General features: G+C 32.9%; 2 protein-coding genes across 2 annotated transcripts in view; both read right to left on the bottom strand.

Moving 5' to 3' along the window:
• LOC112694083 (neuroligin-4, Y-linked-like) overlaps nucleotides 1–22,016 on the bottom strand; it is a 418,040-nt gene that overhangs the window by 162,933 nt on the left and 233,091 nt on the right. The gene's annotated exons all lie outside the window — the stretch shown is intronic.
• On the bottom strand, nucleotides 3,038–5,155 carry LOC112694086. The gene is made up of 4 exons (XM_025569448.1): nucleotides 4,994–5,155; nucleotides 3,947–4,126; nucleotides 3,567–3,833; nucleotides 3,038–3,461 (listed from the first exon to the last, which is right to left on the bottom strand). The coding sequence occupies exons 1-4, from the start codon at nucleotides 5,048–5,050 to the stop codon at nucleotides 3,435–3,437; spliced, it is 531 nt and encodes a 176-aa protein (XP_025425233.1). The 5' UTR covers nucleotides 5,051–5,155; the 3' UTR covers nucleotides 3,038–3,434.

Raw genomic sequence — 22,016 nt, 5'->3', positions numbered from 1 at the left:
TTTACCCGATAAATCAATTTTATTTATTAACTTTTAAATTCATGTAGTCGGTATTGTTAACTCAAACTGAATTTTCAAAAAACTTTATAAAGTCTATGTAAAAAAAACAGAAAACAATTTTTTAGAATAATCAGAATTTCAAGAGTTATTTAGACACTCAACGTTTTAATGTTTTGATTTAGTAAATATAATATTTATGAAACCGCAAAATTCCCCTTTTTCAACTAGGTTTGACCAAATAATATACTATGTTTTTTTGCGAAACTCGTTCCATCGTCTTGCATGAACAGTACAATTTTACATAAAGAATATTATGTCCGTAGAGTGGATTGTTTTTCTTTTTAGCATTTTTGACCGCAATCATTTTCAATCCATCAAAGAGATAACCATAACGCTGCAGCAACATTTTCGTTCGAAAATCAACGTTATCGACTCGGACTGTGAATTTGCTTAAAAAAGATACCACGAGCGTTATAAAACGAATGGTAAATAATCACCGTTGTTTTAGACCCCTTTAATTTCCGATTACGCGCTTTGTTTCCGATTGGATATTTTGTTGCGTTTTCACGCGGTCGATCGCGAACTAAATTAAAAAATTAACTGTTGTGAACGACCGACCGCATTTTGCAAACAATTATTCACTACATCAATAATCGTAAAACCTACAGTGGGCTTTGTTCCACGCAATACATGTGGACTCGTACGTTCGGGCGTAACTTACTAGTCAAGTTGAACACAAAAAGGAGTCGAAAACGAAAAAAATTAAACATATTTATAATATATAGTATGGTGTATAGTGCAGTATGTTAATTATTTTCCAAGTTATATTATGTCAGTGTATGGACCGGTCACGCCTGGAGGAAAAAAGACGCAATGATAAATGCAGTAATTAAAGAGGAGCAGGAAGAAAAAATACCACTAGGCAGACCACACTTCGGGTGGGGGAAGACTGTGCGAAGTGAGAAGTCAAAGCATTAGACCCAGGAGCAAACTGGAAAGGAGTAGCTGAAGACAGAACAAGACGGAGAGAAATTTGTTAAACGGGATGGTCTTAAAGGCCGGAAAAACAAAAAAATTATGTCAGTGTTGATCACGGCAGAACGCGTATCGGTGGAACACGTGAGGTGCTCTGTGCACGTGGTGTCCGAGTAGGGTAGAATAGGATTCCGTACGTTTGTCCTTTTCGACAACACGATTGCGTATGAAACTTTACGCAACGTTGTCAAATTTACTAATTCCATCGAATTATATCTAATAAATATAGAATACATATTCTATAATTTTTCTTAAAAAAAATTAATAATAAAATAATAAATAAAATGAGGGTAACTAAATAAAATAAAAGTAATTAATAAAAAAATAAAATCGACAGTATTTATTTGAATGAAATTATTGTTAATAAATTATTAGAAAATGCTTAAATTTGGATTCCTTGATAGCTATAACCTACTACTTTTACCGAAACTTGGAAAATACCGTATAATACAACAGAAATTACGAAATTTCGTTATATTTGATATATTTGATATTATTAACAATAAACATAGGTAATAAATACAATCAAATACAAAGTATATATTAAATTTTTCAAGTTTTCTCGTATAGGAGGCATGTGGTATAAACCATTACTAGTATGAAAATTAGTATCAAAAACTTCGTACGCAATCGTGTAGTTAAAAATCAAGTAAAATCGTACGAAATCGTATTGCTTAAAAAGGTGTTGCCGATAACAAACGTACGCAATCGCGTTTTAGCCTTCGAGTAAACCTGTGCGTTATCCGACAATAAACTATTGACGATCGTCAGATTGAAAAAAAAACAAACGTCTACCGTGCTTCGGTCAAAATAAATAGAAAACACACTGCTCGGCTCTGTTGATTTCAATTGCCGCGCCTGTTTTTCGTTAATTATTCATTGATTCACCGGTCAGAGTCTAATCAGGATTAGATATTCGGTGAGCCGTTGTTGTATTCCAATGCACCGTTGCAGATTACCATAAAATAATATCACGTATGCGTGTTCGGAACGCAACTAGTCCGATCGTCGGCGGACGCGATTATCAGATTTTTTTTCCGTTGGACCAGTCGACGGTTCACATTTGACGACCTTTGACAGTGGCTCACGCGAGAATGAAATAATATTCGGTACGTGGACGGATTCGTGCACACGAAATTGATAATTTTCATTTAATCGTATCGGACGAACGTGACCTAACTAACGATGTTATAATAATTGAGTTCTGTAGTTATGCCGCCACACCACGGCGGGCTTAACGGTTGAATTTTTCATTTACAAGCTAAAAAGCGAGTGCAGCTACATGCCTGGTTTTTGTGCCCGTCTTTTGATCCTAAGTGAAATTTAATGTCTATTATTTTTCATTAAACCGCGCATACATCATAAAATATTGTATTATCAAATACAAGTTTGGAAAAAAAAAAGGTAATTTGTCTGGAACCATATAATAAATTATATTGTAAACGGAAAGGAGGTGGCATTTTTTGTCACATTATACCTTAGATTCATGACGTTTATTCGAAAAACATTAAATAGATTCGAAACGAGCCAACTGTCGGTAAAGAGAGCAAAAAGAAAGACAAGTGACACCGGAATATTTAATACCTTTGCATAGGTTAAATTAAAAAATTACATTATACGTACAATGTATGAAGATTTAAGTTGCTATTCGTGCATTAAACGCATACGAATAAACATAAACCGTGCTACATATAATAACGTAAACTACAACGACTGCAGCATAAATTTAAAATTAACGTTATTCACGTTATGCGATAAAATTATTCGTTATGACAAGGTTATCCGTGTTATTTCGTTATTATTGATTTCTTTTTTGGGAATTATTATACTAGATAATTAACTCGTTTATAACTCGCTAATAACCAACACTTTCAAGTTTCAGTGCAATTATCACTATAGAATACGCCTGTAAATATTTATATACAGTATAACTACAAAATGCACAACTGATAAATAATTAGGTCACGCTTGATTTCGTGCGTACGTTCAAAAACGGGTAACATCATTAAAACACAAATTTATTCGACCGTGTCGGAACATCAAGTATTTTGATATTTTACTATTATATATGAACAGTTTCAAATCGGAGGTGAGAGGTATCAGATATTTGGAGACATATGTGTTTCTTAGATTGGCTAATACTAATTTTACGTCTAGAAAAATAGACGGATCGTATGTTTGTACGAGTAATGAAACAAGCTTACATTTTGGTGGGTGTAAAGTTTAGTAATATTAATAATTAGTTTTGTTAATTATTCAATTAAAGTATAAAAACTGAAAAATTTAATGTTTGATTATGTATATGAAAAAAACTTAAGTATTACATTATAAAATTAAAAAGTACAATAAATTAACATTCGTTTTCAACCGACGTACACACGAGTTTTTAGTTCTGTTCTTTAGTCTTTCTTTTCATTAACTTGGCTCTGAAATCATAGAAAAAAGTTAATTTTTTTATTAAAATAGGCCCATATGGTTATGGAAAAGGAGATAAAAGCCACGCGTTTATTCGCATATATAAAATATTATACCTGCACGGTTTTGAGTAATTCCATGAAACCGTCGATCTGTTTTTTGGCGAATTCCTGGACCGTTTTTTCGACTTCCACGTTACCTTGGGCCTTTTTCGAGAGCTCACTGGCGTTCTGGGTGATGTGCTTCAATGTTTCTTCGAATTTCTCATTGATTTTCTTCACGTTTAACTCTTCCGGTATGTTCTTGGAGTAAGTTTCGACGGTCTGGTGCCATTGCTTGGTGGCCTCCTTGACCATATCGGAAACACCGGATTTGCTTTCTAGCTGTGGTAAATGGACACAATGAACAGTGTTATTAAACTGTGTTTCGCTATGTAAAGGTGTAAGTGATATCATTTATTTTATTTCTTATTGATATTATTATTCTATCATAATACCGATTTGGATAGTGAGGACAATTCGGATTTTAAATTCTCGGCGAAGGTGTTCAGACCGGATTTAGTTGATTTTTCATTGACGATATTAGACACCGTTTGATTGATGTTTTTGAAGAGTGCTTCGAACGGTGCAGTCCATTCGGACACCTGGTCCTTCATCTCGGTGGGCTTACCGTTGATCTATAAACCGGTGAAATGTACAAATATACTCATTTAACGTTAAATTACACCATGACAGCCATTTTCAAGTTTCTGTCATGATAATGGTAGTCATTAGTACTATCATATTTTTATTACCATGCTTACTCCCTGTCTTAATTAATTGCTGTGGTACAGTACATTTTTTTAAAAGCACTTATATTTTATTTATTCAGTTTTTTTTTTTTTTTTAAGAGATGAACCTTTATATACGACAAGTAGTTGATATGCATCGTGTACACACTGTATAGTACAACTTTTATTCAACAATGCGTCACGGTCAGAACCGGATTAAGAGTTTACCGAGTCTGGATGGCTCGAAAGGACCCCTTACACTATTACAGTTTACTTAATTTTACTATTTAAAAAAAAATATACAAATTAATTTTTCATACGAAATAATATCTTTGAAAATTATTAAAATTTTAGGAGTCCGTTATGGCAATCGATATCGATTAAGTACAATATTATTACAATAAGCCTAAGGACGCGAAGTTACAAACGCATATTTATAATACCATAGTATTGCTGCGTTCGAATGAAATAAAAACGTAACGTATTGTAAAAATTAATTTAGTGTTTGCAAACGTTCAATAAGCAATGAAATTAAAGTATTTTCTGATAAAAAAAGGACCCGATCGGGGCCGTTAACATTTCAAGATCTGAAACTTGCTTCCCAGACTCCTCGGTTAATCCGGCTCGCGATCGATAAAAAAAAAAAAAAACGGTTCAAATAACGAGGAAAAACAGATAAAAGTTCTCGTTCAAATACAGTTCGATTCCGTGGTACTCGAGGAGTGAACAATACGTTCAATATGATCAATACGATCATGTGAAATTATGACTTACCTGCACGATGGCGACCGACACGAGAGCGACGGCGAAAATAATTTTGAATGCGACCATGTTTTCTTATTCTGCGTTCAGTCCTGTGGCGAACAATATGGATACGGTTACGAGTGGTTTTGAATCGCTTTTGACTAAGTCTCAAGCAACACTGATCTGGCTAATCGAACGCACAGGTTTATTTATACGGTTAGATTACTGTCGACGCAATAACGTTTATTATCATTGCTTCGCACAGACTTTTGACGGACGTGATAAGCCCGCAAGCAGGTGCCGTCACCTATGGACTATGATACCGAACTGTTGTTTACGGATTGACGAAGGCCGGTGGACCCGATTTTGTCACCTATTGCGTAGGTGAACGATTCTATTCATGTGTAATCGGCAGTGTTACGCGGTAACACCGGTGCAATTGATGATCATGACCAATAAACCATGCGAATAATGGTATCGCGAAGTGCAATTATTATGATTATTGTCTTCGACCGCGACCCCCAGCAGTAATTCTATTCGCCCGTGTAGTGTGCGCGTTTCGTTCAACAACGAGATCGTGATACTTGCGCGTCGTCGAAACCTATCGTCGCTATAGACGGGTACCGCTGGGATGTCCACTCTTATTTTTATTTTCAAATTTTATAAAATATATGTCTAATGACGATCTCAACGAACGAAGCAATTTTTATTTATATACGAGTACAATGATAAAACGGTTTTTATAATTTTTTACGAATCTGATTACGGGTCTAACAAAAATCATTTTAATCCGCGGGCGTTGAAAATTAAACTTTTTTTTTAAATTCTCAGTGAAAATCACATTCCCTCTGAATAGGGCACGATTTAACTGCGGTTTTAACAAAAGGTAGATGTATAAAGTATAGGTTTGTCATATTGTACGAGTATTGAACTTGAAAATCGGCGCTCGAACGCTCGAAAATTTAGCTATACTTATAATGCCGAAACGTACAATTAAACTTTCTTCTCCTCACGATAAATTTAATAACACTACCTCTTACTAGTTGTTTGAGAGACGAGCTATTTGATTTATACACGAGTACCCGTAAAAGCCGTTTTCGGGTAAATTCGGTTTTCATAAGGTATTAGTCCAAATTGACGAAGATTGCTATAAATAGTATATTGCTTGTACGCGAGTATAAAATTATTGTGATACATTGTAATAAACTCGTTGATCAAATTGCTTACGAAGTCTCGAGGTAAACATATTATTTTTATATTTCATTTTTCTGGCGTTACTAGCGAACCGACCGAATTTCTTCTCATTACTTCTATTCATACAAAGAACTCTAAAAGAAACTACCGAAGTTGTCACGCGTACAATTGTGTACAATGATAGAATGCACTTCTCGAAAGTCCGTCTTGCGTCTAGGACTCGATCTATCAACTTTTACGTACACAGCAACATGGTTCGTGTTTGTGAACATTCCACGAACGTTTATGTTTTAACGACTGACGAATATAATACGATGTGTTCGTCTGCATTTACGTCTGCGATGTGTTATTCGTAGGACCTCAAATTACTGAACATCACTTATTTTACCCATAAATTTACTGTGATGTACATCTGCATTCAGTCGAATGCCATGAACTGGATTAGGAAAAAACCGTAAAACTCGAAGAAAAAAAAAGTGTTTTTTAGTATGCATAAAATTACAGATGACACCCGATTCGTCCGGTGAAGCATTTTTCGGATTTTCGCATTGGTTTCATCCGCCCAATGACAACCAAGCTTGGGCGCGATCCCGACGCGCACGTCAAACGGTTTATCTCGACCGTCAAAGTCCGATGGCACGGAAAAATTACTATTCGACCGTGAACAGATGTTTTTCGGGACAGATCATTGTTTTGCCATTTTATTCGTTGCCAGTTTTATGTAAAGACGTGTACCCAGGGCCGAATTAACTTAGGTGCAAAAGGAGCATTTGCTCCATGGTGGCAAATTTAGTGGGGTGGCATAAATAAAATTGCTTCAAAAAAATTATTTAAAATCGTCATTAATACTATAAAAAATTTCCTAATGATTTATTCTATGGATAGAATCTGATTTGATCCAGGAAATAAAGTGAGAAGAATTAATACAAAAACTATTAACTCTGTAAAAAAATATATTTAAAGAAAAATAAAAAAGTAATATAATTTTTTTATTTTAATTGACGTTAATATTAAAAATTACTTTAATTATTTATAACCTATATATTTTGAACCAATTTATTAATATTAATTATAATTATAATTGTATTTTGTCACTATTTTCCATTAGTTTAAAAAAATTCTTTGCAAAACTATTCTGTGACATTAAACATATACCTATTTATACTTTTTAGTGTAAGTAGATTAATTATTATATTAGGTACCTATATTGTATAGTAGTATTATATTTTTTTAATTTATACAGAGAAACCAGGATTTTTTTTGTTCTCACTTAAACCTTATTTCTTTGAGGGGTAGAGGGCAAACATTTGCTACGGGGCGGCATCGGCCCTTAATCCGGCACTGCGTGTACCGAATCACACACGAATTTTCACGCGTATCTCGTCGACCCGTACGACGGGAAAATAAATTCGGTGAAACTTTCCTCCTATTACGAAGTCTTGTGAAAAAGAAATAAAGAAAATTCGTAATACGGAAGAATTTAGTAAATAAAATTTACGCATGATTAACAATGATTGTCATGGTTCTCGAAAACAATTGGTTGAATAAATGTAAGTTTCACCGTAAACACATTTGACGAACTATATTGTTATCATGCACGCGCGATATACCTACCCGTAATAACTATGCATAATTATAGATGACACACGCATGGATTACTGGTTGTAATAAGTGTAATTTAATACTCACGAGAGTACAGCAATTTACGAACGACGAATAAGATAATATTCGTTCTAGGCGGAATTCGGCTTAAACGAATGTCATTGATTTGCATACGTTTCACATTGGGGTATGGAAAAGAACTTATTTATCTTAATAACTGCGTAAAAAATCTCATCTTGTGTAGTTTCGTTTTTCGTTTCGTCCTCTTTAGATTTGTTGAGTCTAATTGTACACATACACACAAACAGAAACTCACACGTCGATGGTTAGTTTTAACGTTATAATTAAGGAAATTATTTTAAATATTCTAAAAATAATATAAATATCTTTAAAAAATATATTAAATGGATTCATAACAAATTTTTTTTTTTAAAAAGTGTTATAAAAAAGTACTCTTAAAATAATTGTTAACAATGAAAAAATATTTATTTCGTTACTAAATAAATCATTATTCTTATTTATCTTTCGTATGATTGTATAATTAATCTTCTTCTATATTTATTTTACCATCTAAATTATTTCCTAAAAACGAATATACAATTTAGATAGATACATTGGTTATAATTTTATCATGTGTTTAATTTGAATTCAGTATATTAATTTATTAATTTTGACTAAATTGTTATCGAACTTTATCCATTTATATATGAAAATTACTTAAAAACATTTAAGTACGCTGATAATGTCAAAAAATTTTATAAAAAGTAAAAAAGTCTTAGAAATGTGAAAAAATGCAAAATAAAAGTTATATTTTTCAATTCCTTGATATATGAATTGACCTTGTGCTAAGAAGAGAGCAAGTTTTTCAAACATCCAAGAAATGAATTTTGCATTCAAATCCGTTACCTAATTATAATAATTGAGTCTTTACGCGTACGAATAGTGTGCTGTTCACTTGGTGTGCGGGGTGGGGGGAGTAAAATAAAATATTGGCACGCCTTTAAATCATAAACATTTAGTTTTCAATCACCCCTCAGAAAGACGATAATTATACTTTTCGGAAGATAAATATTAATATATATATAGGTGTGAACTGAAGGCGACTGTTGCGTGACACCAATTAGAAACGAGTGCACGCGCCCGGAGTATTGCGTTTGCAAAAATCTGAAAATGTATCCGCTGTGAAACGCGACGCGCACGGTGGTGCTTTGGTCAAATATTAATTCGAATATAAAATCCAGGTACAACCTTAATGAGTACGGATGGCTAAAAAAAAAAAAAATAACTTAAAATGACAAATGAAATATTATATTCCGTAAATTCGAACAAATGCTGTAAAAACGCTTTGTATGTTCACGTCAGTTTCGAACGCACGCGATCCGGTCGTTAAAATGATATTATTGTTATTATTATAAATTTGAAAATAAATCATTAGACATTTTCCACTATCTCTGTGTAATTAACCAGATAACGTGGGGCAGTGTATTATTTCAAGAAATAATATGCACGATATTTCAAATGTGAAAACGATTGGTCGATAAAATATTAAAACCACTGTTAAGAGTGTCCCAAACAAAAACGAAAATTATAATGCAGGGAAATCGTATTTTGATTTCGAGACTATGATGATTGAGCATAGTTGGTTTTTGTGTGGCTCGACGTGTTTCTAGAGATCGAATGCTGCTCTATGTACGACATAATATTCTTGATAAAGATAAGACGGCAGAACGCGAAAAAGTAGACGACGTTGTTTTAATAAGACCGCTTGAAATAATAATCTAAACGTACAACTGGCGGTCGAAAATGTACGTTTCCTAACGGAAAACGCGATACAAATATAAAACGGATTTTTACAAAAATTAAAATAATAATTTATAATCCAAGCCCCGATTTTTATGCAAAAAATATTGTTGAATGTGCACACTAAAATTCAAAAATATGCAAAAATAATTCATTATTATGTGCTCTAAGAAAATCGTTATACAAATGTAGAGGTATACTCGTATTACATCATATAAACTGTGTCGATTTATTATTGTTTGCAAATCATGGAATAAGTAAATATTAATCAATACTTATATGAATTTAGAATTAATAACAAAAAATATTAATTTTAAAACAAATACCAACACGAAGTAACAAAATATGATTTCAGATTTTTAACATTTTGTACTTCGAAAAACTTCTTTTTATGTCACAAGACACTATTCACACATATTTAAAGCAATATATGTTTTCGAGTAACATGTCTACAATGACTTCATTTTCGTCACTTATTTCTCCGCTTAATATTCCACAAATTGTTTTAATTTAGAAACACCCTGGATTTTCAAAAAATACTTACGAAATAAGCTTAACAAGTTAAATGCCTATTTCGCCACTATTTACATAGGAATATTTAAAATATTATTTTATTTATTATTTCTAAATTATGCAATTATATAGAAATACGAGTATGTAATTCATTTTAATATTTACTCAAATATATCAAATATGCAAAAACAAAAATTATTTATAAGAATATAATAGTGTGAAACGTAGAAAAAATGCATTTGCATTAAAAGTTGGGTGGAAAAAACTGTTATTAGATATTTTTTTTTTTTCTAATTTCTTGCATGGAGATAAAATCGAACGTTGACGTAATGAATTAATTAAACATGTGCTTTCGCCTAAATTATTGTTTTTTCGTTTTAGAAATTTCAATTAGTCAACTGAACGATAAATTTTTTTCTATCTCATCTATTAGTGCCGTTCTTTTGAATTTTATACTGCCCCGGTTACGTAAAACAAACGGAAATAATTACTATTATTTTCTGATGGAATAACAATAGTCATTCCGGTCATTGAATGGATCAGGAAAAGGAAGCAACAGATCGAATAAAAAAAAAAAAAAAAATGTTAGTGACCATTTCAATGTACACTATGCATTATAAATTTAACATTGGATCAACAAAAAGGGTGATGTACTAGTAAAAATATGTTGTCAGGAATATATGCAATGTTGGTCAAAACTTTTTGAGAAAAAACAATTATATATATTTGATATGCGTATTGTATGAGATTTATAGATATGTAAGATATAAAAGATTAATATATACGTCGAAATATACGCATAAGAACGCTCACCTTCGAGATTCCACATTTTGTGAGGTTATAATATTTTTAAATAAAAATTCATTATAGTTGAATCAAATAACCGGGAGGTAGAATTAATTATTTTTATCGATGATCGGTTATAAAGAAAAGAAGATTATGAAATATCTAAAGAAAACCCTGATCGCTTTATAAATAAATCAGCAATCATTGATTATAAATAGTAGTATTAATGATACAATGTAGCATTCCAATTAATCTCTCTATTGTATATATTTTCCGCATTCGAATCGTAAGTTATGAAACGATTTATAAAATCAAACATCTTCTGGATCTATAAATTCCACAGGATGTCGGTAACTGTACCTTCCATGCGGTTGTTGTATATAAACTGAAAGAGTTAAGTTGTTATAATAAAAAAAAAGGAGTAGGTACTTTGATTTTTATCGGTCTGGTCCGGTATATTTAGCCTAACAGTCGCTGGAATAAGTATAGGTAACTTGCCAGTTACAGCACCAGGCGTCATTTATAACCGCACACTTTCAAAAACAGGTCGTCGTTCAATACCGCACACTTTTATATCTTATTCCCATATATTTTCGCCAAATTAAACCTTTCAATACCACACAAATTTATATATATATCAATTACGTAAACATTTATCTAAAATAACATAAATGTACCTCGGACCGAGTGGGGTCACTCATTCGCTCGGACAGTTAAAAACGAAAATATCCCCCGATAGGCTTTGCAACATCACTCCAAGTAGGTTCCAAGATAAAAAAAAAAATTTATGTGGGACTCATACAAAACCGGCAACGTGAACTGTATATGCAATGTGTGCAGAGAGAAAAGAACTCTTAACCAAATGTGTGCGGTTTTGAACTATCCTCCTTTCAAATTTCTTTTTTTAACATTAGAATAAATATGAGCGGTATTGAACGATGTAAAATGTGCGGTTTGAATGGTAAGTGTGCGGTTTTGATGACCGCCGACAGCACCCACCCACCACAAAATAACATTTAAAAAACATTATATTTTGTCAGATCACTTTCGTTTAAAAATTTGATTTAACACTAATTTTTCTATAATCATGTACTGTCAGTTTGTTTATTCAGTCATCGTACGTTACCAGCTACTGGTTACCACGCAAGTGCTAATTCCCATCCCCTGGAAACAATAGCCACCTCTAAGTGTTTGGCGGAACCATGAGTTAAGTACCGTGTAGAGCCATCTCGTCTGGCCTCATCAGTCTTTGGTCTGATGTCCACCTATACCGTTTGTACATTTGCGCACTGCAATATGTTTCTTACGCTGATATCGCAATCGTTACTGTAACGCTTTTATTAAATATCTACAATATTGTGTTCAAGTGGAAATTTATTATTCAGATTTCTATAACATTAAGACCGAGCGCGCGTCTTATATTTTTACATTGACGACTGCGTTTTAATTATGTTAGTTATCATGTGTATAAATACATACATATGGTGTTATGTTACCTATCACAACTCGTATAATTATACGAACAGATATGTATATTATATCACATCATGTTATGTTTAATATTTATAATCGCAAATGTATTGCGAGTAGAGTCATATGACGCTCGTAATGTGCGCCGTGTGTTGTTATACTGTAAAACGGTTTTTCATGTGTGCATTATCATAATAGTATAAGTTATACCCAATGATATATAAATTCGAGGAGTAGTAGGAGGTGAAATAAAAAGGACCCATATTAATATAAATTTAAATATATAAAATTATTTCAATAACTATAATTGTATAAAAATCAAAAATTTTAATAATAAATCATATATTTATATATCCCTTGAATTATTAAACATTATACTATTACTTAATGACGGCTATATAATAATTTTTAAATTCAGAATGATAATATAATTCTAAGGTCAAAACGTATAGCTATACTACTGTAGGTTATACAGCGTTTGATGTTATCGCGATGAATGATATATTATTTTAATTTGCAACGGATTTGATACTCAATGGTTTTCCGTGTAAACTAAAAACCTGAGTAAAAGAGTTTTTATTATTATTTACATTTACATTTCGCAATAAATTTCGTAACTACGTTAGAGGCCATATGAGTAAAGTAATCTTGTCGAGGAGACGTTTTTAATCCGTTTTTTTTCACCCCTGTTCCATCTTTTTTAACGAATCTATAATGAATCTAAGTAAATAATTTTTAACTATGCAATCAGTAGACGTAATCACCGTCATTTATTGTAAAAATTTTAAAGAATTAGGTCGGGTTATCGATACAGATATGTTAGAAAATGTATCGGCCTTTTTTCTATTAAAAATACAATAAATCGTTTAATCATCATTATAATATATATAGAAACATATTTTTATTTTTCAGGGTTAAACCGAAGTGGGTATATGATTCTTTTATATTCTCCACAATAGCATAAGAAAATGTTTACATAAATTATGAATTCTATATTTTATAATAATGTTTATATTTGCATTTTAATTATGCAATTAATACTTAGACGCATTTCACTTTTATAACATAATTATCATATAAAACACAACAGGTTCGTCATAACGTAATTATGAAATATATTTTCGATTCGATTTATAAGTTATTAATTCGTGTGCCGATTACGAAACTAAATAACCAACTTACATTTTTGATAAACAATATTTAATAGCTTTTATGAGTATTGTGAAGAAGGTAATATTTTTTAAATACAATAGATCGTCAGATGATAAATATAAAATAGGTCATTTCCGCAAATGATAATGTTCTTTGTGTTACATTATAGTATAAGAACATTAACGCTTATATTTAATTAAAAAATAACTCAATCATTTTTCGAATGAACATGTAACAATCCAACGTAATATATGACAAAGTTCTCGGTTAAGAGCACGGGAAAATTTAGAATTTAAAAAAGTCACATCAACCTAGTTATGATATACAAATGTATTATATTTTCTTAGTTTATAACAATCACTTGAAACTGAAATTAATTAATCTCTCGGAGTCATTTCAATCCCTGTGCATTTAATGAAGAGCAATCTAAACAATAACCTTTATCGAATAATTGTATTTAAAACTATAATGCATGTACAGAAACACAACGGCAAACTAATATTTGAATCGAACGTGGACATCCAAACACACGCCATATATACATAATATTTGTTCTCGAACGGTATCATACTTTGACAGTTTGATGTTTTAGCTATTAATTATGTTAAACAACACGAGTAGTAACCCGATAGAACAATATACGCGTGATATGCGGTCGACTTGCACCACAAAATATGTCAATTATAATGTTTTACGTGCGCGTGCAATACGAAGAGATACCTTCGTACGGGTACGCATTTGAAACACGAAAAGTATTCGAATCAATATCTACGACGGAGTGTTATATACTTTACGTTGGGCGCGAGTACACATTGCGGGAGGAGGAATCGTCTAGTTTCGGTGTCGAGTTCTCATTTTAGACGACGCGCGTACGCCCACGCACACAAACTTATGTTCAAGGAATTTAATTTTTTAAACCCGAAAACGTTTTAGCATATAAATCGTTTTAAACGTTCCAATATCGTAAGGACAAAAAAAACAGTGCGGATGTATAAACCAGGTCCGTCGGGGCATGAGGTTGAATTCCCCTCGACCGCCGTCCCATCGGCACTCCCGTATTTCCGTGCATTACGGCATATACTTTTCCGCGGTAACCTCCCCCCCCCCAAAAAAAAAACACGATTTGACCGTTTTACAGTAGAATGCGTTTTTTCCGTATCGGTAAAACAAAAAAATTAACGTAACGCCGTCGTACACAATATAGTATATAATGGTAAGGGGTACTCGGGACACTTGGAACTCTCAAGAGTTGCTACTTTAATTATTATATATACTTATATTTTAATAAGTTATTGATTTAAATAAAATTAACAGACGCTTACATAATTGTAAGGAACAATTATAATTTATACTTCGTCTATAAAAATATTGAGTTTTTTTTTATAAAATAAAAATACTTAATGCCGCATTTTGAAGTTTTTCCCTTAGCGCAATATATGATTGCTACGGCCCTTGTTGCTACTAAATCCTTTCGGCAATTTTATTCGGAGTCGACGCGGAAAAACGTGGATCGCGTTAGGCGCTTTGTACGATCCGATACGGTACAAGTTCCGATCACGTCGGTATCGAGTAGTATGACTAGTCATTGCTGAACCACTGAACTGTCATGATGTCGGTGCAGACGTAGGGCCCAGGGGTAACATTTGGTGGAGGGGGAGCAGGATGTGCACTCGCACATCCTGAATTGTTTTTGTCTTCAATTATTGATTGTTGGCCTAGGCGTCACTGTTACATGGCCTTGGATTTCAGTTTTCTAATCTTTAATACTGTGCATGCACCGAGGCTAGTCAGTAATCACTGTTAAACATAAACGTTGGCCTGGTTGGGGGAAAAAATCGGCCTCTTTAATTGCTTGCACAACCTTAAAAAAAACTGAAATAGTGCCCCTGGGTGGGCCCGCAACACGTGTCCACTACGTTTTCCATATTTATACCGGTCGACGCGTGTGTCCCGGTTCGTGTTAATGGTTCCAATTGTTTATTTTTTTAAGGGAGCTTTCGATCAGAGATTTTCATTTCACAAAAATCATAAATATCTAAAGAAATAACATGACAGTTATACGTACGTGGCGGGCGTTTAACGCTGCGACGTAAGAAAATGAGTAATTGAAATAGTTTTTACACCTTACCGTTATGTAGAATCGTCGAACCAATGAATAATTAAATCGATAAGAACAATACGGGAATTTCATTACCGGGAGTTGTAAGACCATTTATTTAATTAGAAAAAAAATATATTCTCAAAGTAAACGATGTTATTTCTTTCCTATTGCGAGATGTAAAGTTCAAAAGAACAAAATATCAAAATGTTTATACTTTTGATTAAAAAAAATACATTTATACTAATGATGTACATAAGACAATTTGTTTTACGGTATCCATTGCAAGAATAAATATTCCGTTTATTAAAAACACTCAAATTTTATTATAACAAAATATTGTGTAGTAATTAATACTCTGCGATTCTTTTAACAGTGTATTAATTTCATTCAATTTCTACGAGTTTAATTTTATACCTTTTTGTTGGTCGTTTTCAATACTTATTATTATTATTATTATTATTATTATTATTTTTTTTTTTTACTGTCAAACATTGTGTTATATATATATATATATATCACTGCGAACTTTTAATAGAACTTCAAATATTTTACGTTCGATTTTATAATACAATATTTATAATATGTTATTTTATTCTGTTGTGTGATGATAATATTTCGTGAACAGTTTGCATAAACCTAACACTTATAATTAGGTATGTTTGCTATTCAGTGTTGTATAAGTCTACAATTAATAACAACTTGTTACGTGATATGTTATTGAAATCAGGAGAATTAAGTCATCTACTTTATAACCAAAACAGCATTGTGCTCGAAATACTTGAATGTTGTTCAAAATCGCACCTGTTTGTATGTATTTTACATCATCCGTCGTTTGTGGATAATGGGGGATAAAATATCAATTCAGTGATTATGTACTATTGTGGCATAAATAATAATATTATAACACATATATAATGGTTTTTTCTTGTTTTTTCAAAACACGATGAATAAATAAAAAATAATTATAACTATAATACAGCACAGCGTAATTATTAATTATGCGTAACTTCTTTAACTCTCCGACGGAATAATCACAATACTGTTGAAAGTATTTGTATTCATTCGTTTCTTTTTTTTTTTCTATAATCAAATAATCTGAGATATTGCGTCATATTTAAAATGCAATGAGTTTATTTTCAATTTGTTATACTTATAAATTAGCTTTATCATCAAAATTATTCTTACGTACATGCATGTACGTACTTAATTCTCAAAAACAAATTAATTTAAATATCTTCAAAAGTATGCACTTTAGTTATAAGTTCGATTAGTAGTTTGACGTAAGTTTCATAAAAAATGTACAAATTAATTAAATTGATATAGAAAATATGATGAATATAGTAAATAACATTGATAAATTCAAAATATTGAACTATATAGTTCGTAAAAGTATATTTATACGAATTCCACGCACATACACAAACTTTTATTTCTATAATTTAGAAATTATTTTATTTTTTACATTTTTTTTTTTTTTTTAGATTATATATAATAATATTGGACGGAACACACAAAATTACAGTCGGAATCCGGTACACGTAATTTTTTTATCTGGCTCGTTCTTCATTTCAGTTCAAAATATTTTGTTGGTTATCAGTATTCAATTTTATCACGTGGATCGTAAAATGTAGACATCATGTTTTTCTCTAGTATTGAACTCCAAATAAATCATTAAATGTCTAAATATAATATACATCCACACCAGCATAGCTGAAATAGCTCAGCCGGTAGAGCACAAGACTCTTAATCTCGGGATCGTGGGTTTGGGCCCCAATTGGGCTCCACTTTGTAATGATTTAAAATATTTAAGCTAGTAGTTATGTGGGAAATATTTATATGTTTTTTTTTTTTTTTTTTTTAAATCATTACTTATTATATTATAAATAAATAGTATTACCTCTCCGATAATTGTGTCGACTTGCCTGTTGAAAACCGTGGTTGACGTTTGAGGAATAAGAACCAATTTGTACTTTAAAATATTAAAACTTTTTCTTTTACTCACTTTTATTAATTTTATTTAAACTTTTTTTACACACATTTATACACCTATTTTGAATTATTACAGAACGTTTTACAAATAATTGTGTCTTTTTTGTATAGACGATCTGCGTAGTCTTTTACACTCGCCTTTGACCATCTATACAAAAGGACAATAAGAACACGTTTCTTTTGTCATTAAAAACTATGCCCCTTAAATATAATGTGTGTGTGTAATATCTTTAATAATTACGACTTATTATTATACTTAATGGCTATCGATAATTATAATTATTTAATAATACATTCAATTTTAAAAACTATATGAATGCTCAGGCGCATATCATTACAGGTGTAAGGCATTTATTTTATTTTATTGGTTCAGACATAAAAGTAAATTATTTTCATTATTGCTTTCTTTAGCCTGTCAGATTTTAAAGTTTTAAAAATTGGCCTTTTAGTTACTTTGAGTTGTCCATTCCTGATGTATAATATGTAATATTATTATATATTAAATATAATGTATTATTATTTGTCGATAAGAAATTTACTCAATAAGTTGAATCGTTTTTATATGGAAAGACCCCATGTTTGAATATCATATTACGCTCAAACACTTTTTAGTGTTAATTAATATTTTAGTTGGATCGTATGATTGAGAGCATTAGGTAAATTTTTGGGTTTAGATATTTTCATTTGACCGTTAAGTGTGGATCCCAAGTACAACGTTTGTCAAAAGTTAGAACTACACATTTTGATTATTGTTGGAGTTTGGACATCTTGAAGGTAAATTTCAAGGTAGGTTGTTTTGCCTTAGGATAAAACAATTTATTTAATTTTGAAAATTCTTCTGCGGTATATTATAAGTCATAATTTATGATAAACTTATAAATACGTTCAACAACGAGGTCAGTACATTTTTATAGTTTCTTATTCATAATATATATTACCGTATACAACGTATAATAATAAAATACAAGTTAAATAAATTTATGAAAACATAAATATATATAAATTATATAGATTCATATGATATATATATATATATATATATATATATATATATATATATATATATTAGCAGTACAAAGAAACCATTTATTTAAGCAAAAAACCTATATATATAAAATACACCTATGTATTTTGTACGTTTTTACTATAGAATATTATTTTTTTTTATTTACTAAAAATGTTTAAAATTCTGTAAAAATCTGCTACAACGAGCAGATGTGCTGAAAGTTATTTTTGTAAATCGTACTATTCCCCCAGCAGTATCACAAGTAGTCAGTGTATTATAATAATACACTCTCGTTTGCGTGCAATATGTTTTTCTCGCGAAAATACTGCGAAATTAACAGCGCGCAAACATTTTGTTTAATTGTTTAAATAAAATTTATCGCGTCTGAACTTTCATGACGCAAAAGCTTATTGAATTAACAACAATAACTCGGGCCAATTGTACGATCATCATATCGAATACGTCAGGACGCGGGTGCGTATCGCTCCCGGGGTCGTATTTGGCGAACAGATAAATTCGAATTTATCAAGTACATAATCCGATAACGTACATTATGATTGCGGTTACGACTTGTCCAATGCGTCACGGATGCTGTACTACGAGTAAATAGCATTCGTACTCAAAAGCGAACAGAATCGATTGCTTTAGCGCAAATGAAAATAATAATGTAATAATAATAATAATTTAATAATAATAATGATAGACGTTGACGTGAAGCCACACCAAAGGAATTATAGTTTTATTTTTATGATTGCCCTCACGATCACGCTTTCAATCATAACGAAATATCGCTTGAGCCGTAACGAGTGTAACAACCACATACTACCGTGGTTAGGTCGAAATGTATTTTTCACTTGAGTTCGTCACGCGATTTCATCGCGTCACGATTACAGGCGTACACACAGCGTACCACGGTCGTTTATTCGAAGTTTCGTTGAAAAACAGTTCCGGATGAAATTAAAGGGACAACCAAAGTTATCGTGAAGTCGAACTAGTACTGCGCCACCACGGCTCGACGACCGGTAATGCGAGAGATATTTACCAGAACAATGTTCCAAAGGGTTATGACGGATTCAACCCGGTCGGGTGAGTTCGCCGTGACAAATAAGTGGGAGGAAAATTAAAATTAAAACGCATTAACATAACAGAAACGATTGTCCGAAATCGTTAAATGATCAGTTTGTTCTTGAATCGAAAACGAAAACGTCGATCGTGTCTTCGAACTCGCCGCCTTACGTGGTGTGCGTTGTGCGCGTGCCGAGGAACAAATGGTACGGTAGAACGTTGTACGTGTTCGATTTGCTACGCGCGCGGGGTCGTTCGTGGCCGGTAGGGGTGTTCGTGAAAGCTCTCCCTACCCCCTTGCACCCACTTGCGGTCTGCTGCCAAGGTTTTGCGCACGTTCCATCGGCAGTGTTTGCCCGTGTCAACATTCATAACATAGCGCGTTGCTGATCTGTACACGTCGAACGTTGCACGCCCACGTTTGGTGTCGTCCTTACGGCTTTTCGGACTGCGCGTCTAGGCAGTGCTGGACTTGGCAAAATTAAAGAAATGGGACTCCGTTTACTTTAAAGAAAATAGCATCCCCAAGACTTGTTAAGCGTTATAATTATAATGTAATTATAGCAGGGGGACGCTAAAATTTCTGAAAATTAGTCGGGGTACTCCGTCCCCTTCAAGCAAGCACTGCGTCTAGAGTGGATCGTTTTCCCGTCGCTATGACGTGCGTGACTGGAACTGACTGAATCCCGGGCCCCAACGAAAATATCCTCCTCGCCGCATACCATTACAAGAATGATGAGCGCTACTTGAACCGTGTTTTTGTATAATATTGTGACCGACGGTTTTGTCACGTGAAATACTAATCGGCTGTCGTTACTCATAGACATATTATTTGCAAGCAAAATAGGAAGTTATTGGTACCTAGTTTAGGATATCTGCCCTTATCGTACATTTCTAGGGCTGGCGCGCGACCACGCATCAGGCAACCCACCCATCATCACGCCACCGGCAGTGTGGCTCTTCCGCTGTGTACCCATTGCTCGCGCACCACGTCATTCACCATTAGACGGCATTCCACGTGTTGCGACGGCGAATGATAATTCTGTGCGCGAATATGTCCGGCGTAGCGTTACCGTCTCGTTTCGTCGTCACTGGGTTTTATCTTTCCGTTATTTATCCATTATAGAATATTTATGGTTGATTTTCAGCTGAGACGCGAAAATTGCTGTTTTTTTTTTACCGCCGACGTACCGTGACGATAAATAATAACACTAATGTATAATAAATAAAGACGAGATAAGTATCGTGAAAGCTTGTGCAAAGAATGTTTACTCATGGTTTTATCATCGTGAACGAATAGCGGAGAGGAGCAATATTATATTGCCTTTTCGAGACGATAGCGATGGCGAAACCGGGGTGTCAAAATTGAAATAGATATCGAACCGAAGATGCGCCACGTACATGGTTCAGTTATATGTATTCACAGTATATATATATATACTCGTATATACGCCGTACCGTTGTAAATGATTATTTTTTATTATTATTTTTTTTAATCTGAACGATATCACCAAATATTACATTATCTGTGCCGACGTTTACAATACGTTTTCAGGTTCGTGATGAATTCCCCAGAGCCAGAACCGGGTGTTCCGTAGCGTGCAAAACTCTGTGACCTAGGTAATCACGAATTCGCGATCGGGTATTGTTACTCGAGCGAGCGAATGTCCTCAAAAAACGCGACGATTGTATTTTCCATTCTATTTTCAAGTTAACGGTTGTGCTAGTATCTTATGTTTTAATAGTTAATCATATTATAAATTCTTAATACTGGATCCAAGTAATGTGTTCTCTTCTAATGTGACAACTTACTCGACGTTTCAACATTGAGGACACCGCAATTTATCATGCTCGATTACGATCACCTGAATCTTTCATGGTGCATAATTGCATTTTTGAACTTCTAATATCAAAATCTCTAATAATTTAACCGATAACAACCGCACGCACAAAATACACCTCTAGTGTTCATTCTACAGAAAATAGTGCTAGTCACAGCTTTTAAAATGAACAAAATTGTTTTGTCTCGACCCTAATATTAATATCTTTCGTCCACCCGCCCGCCTATTGTCCCGGTACAAATAAGATATGCCAATCGATCAAACGACGTAGATGAATCCGTACGCAGAATTCGGGAACTATGTTTGACAAAAATCGATATTACCCCTACACGTGTAAAAATTAAACGATTGAAAAAGACAGCAATAAAACGCCAGGCTAAGAATCGTATAGCGACGGACCGAGTTAACGCCTTACTCTTCCACCCTCACCTTCTTCCCTTAATTCACCGATAACAATATGACGCGTGCAATCAAAAAACACTATCTTTGCCGGTGACAAATTTACGGTTATCGTCGCGTAGACGTCGTCAATAC

This window comes from Sipha flava, unplaced genomic scaffold (genome assembly GCF_003268045.1).
Source record: "Sipha flava isolate LNK unplaced genomic scaffold, YSA_version1 122_pilon_pilon, whole genome shotgun sequence".
NCBI lineage: Eukaryota > Metazoa > Arthropoda > Insecta > Hemiptera > Aphididae > Sipha > Sipha flava.
Note: the sequence above shows the minus strand (reverse complement) of the source record. Positions and strands in the feature narration are given on the sequence as shown.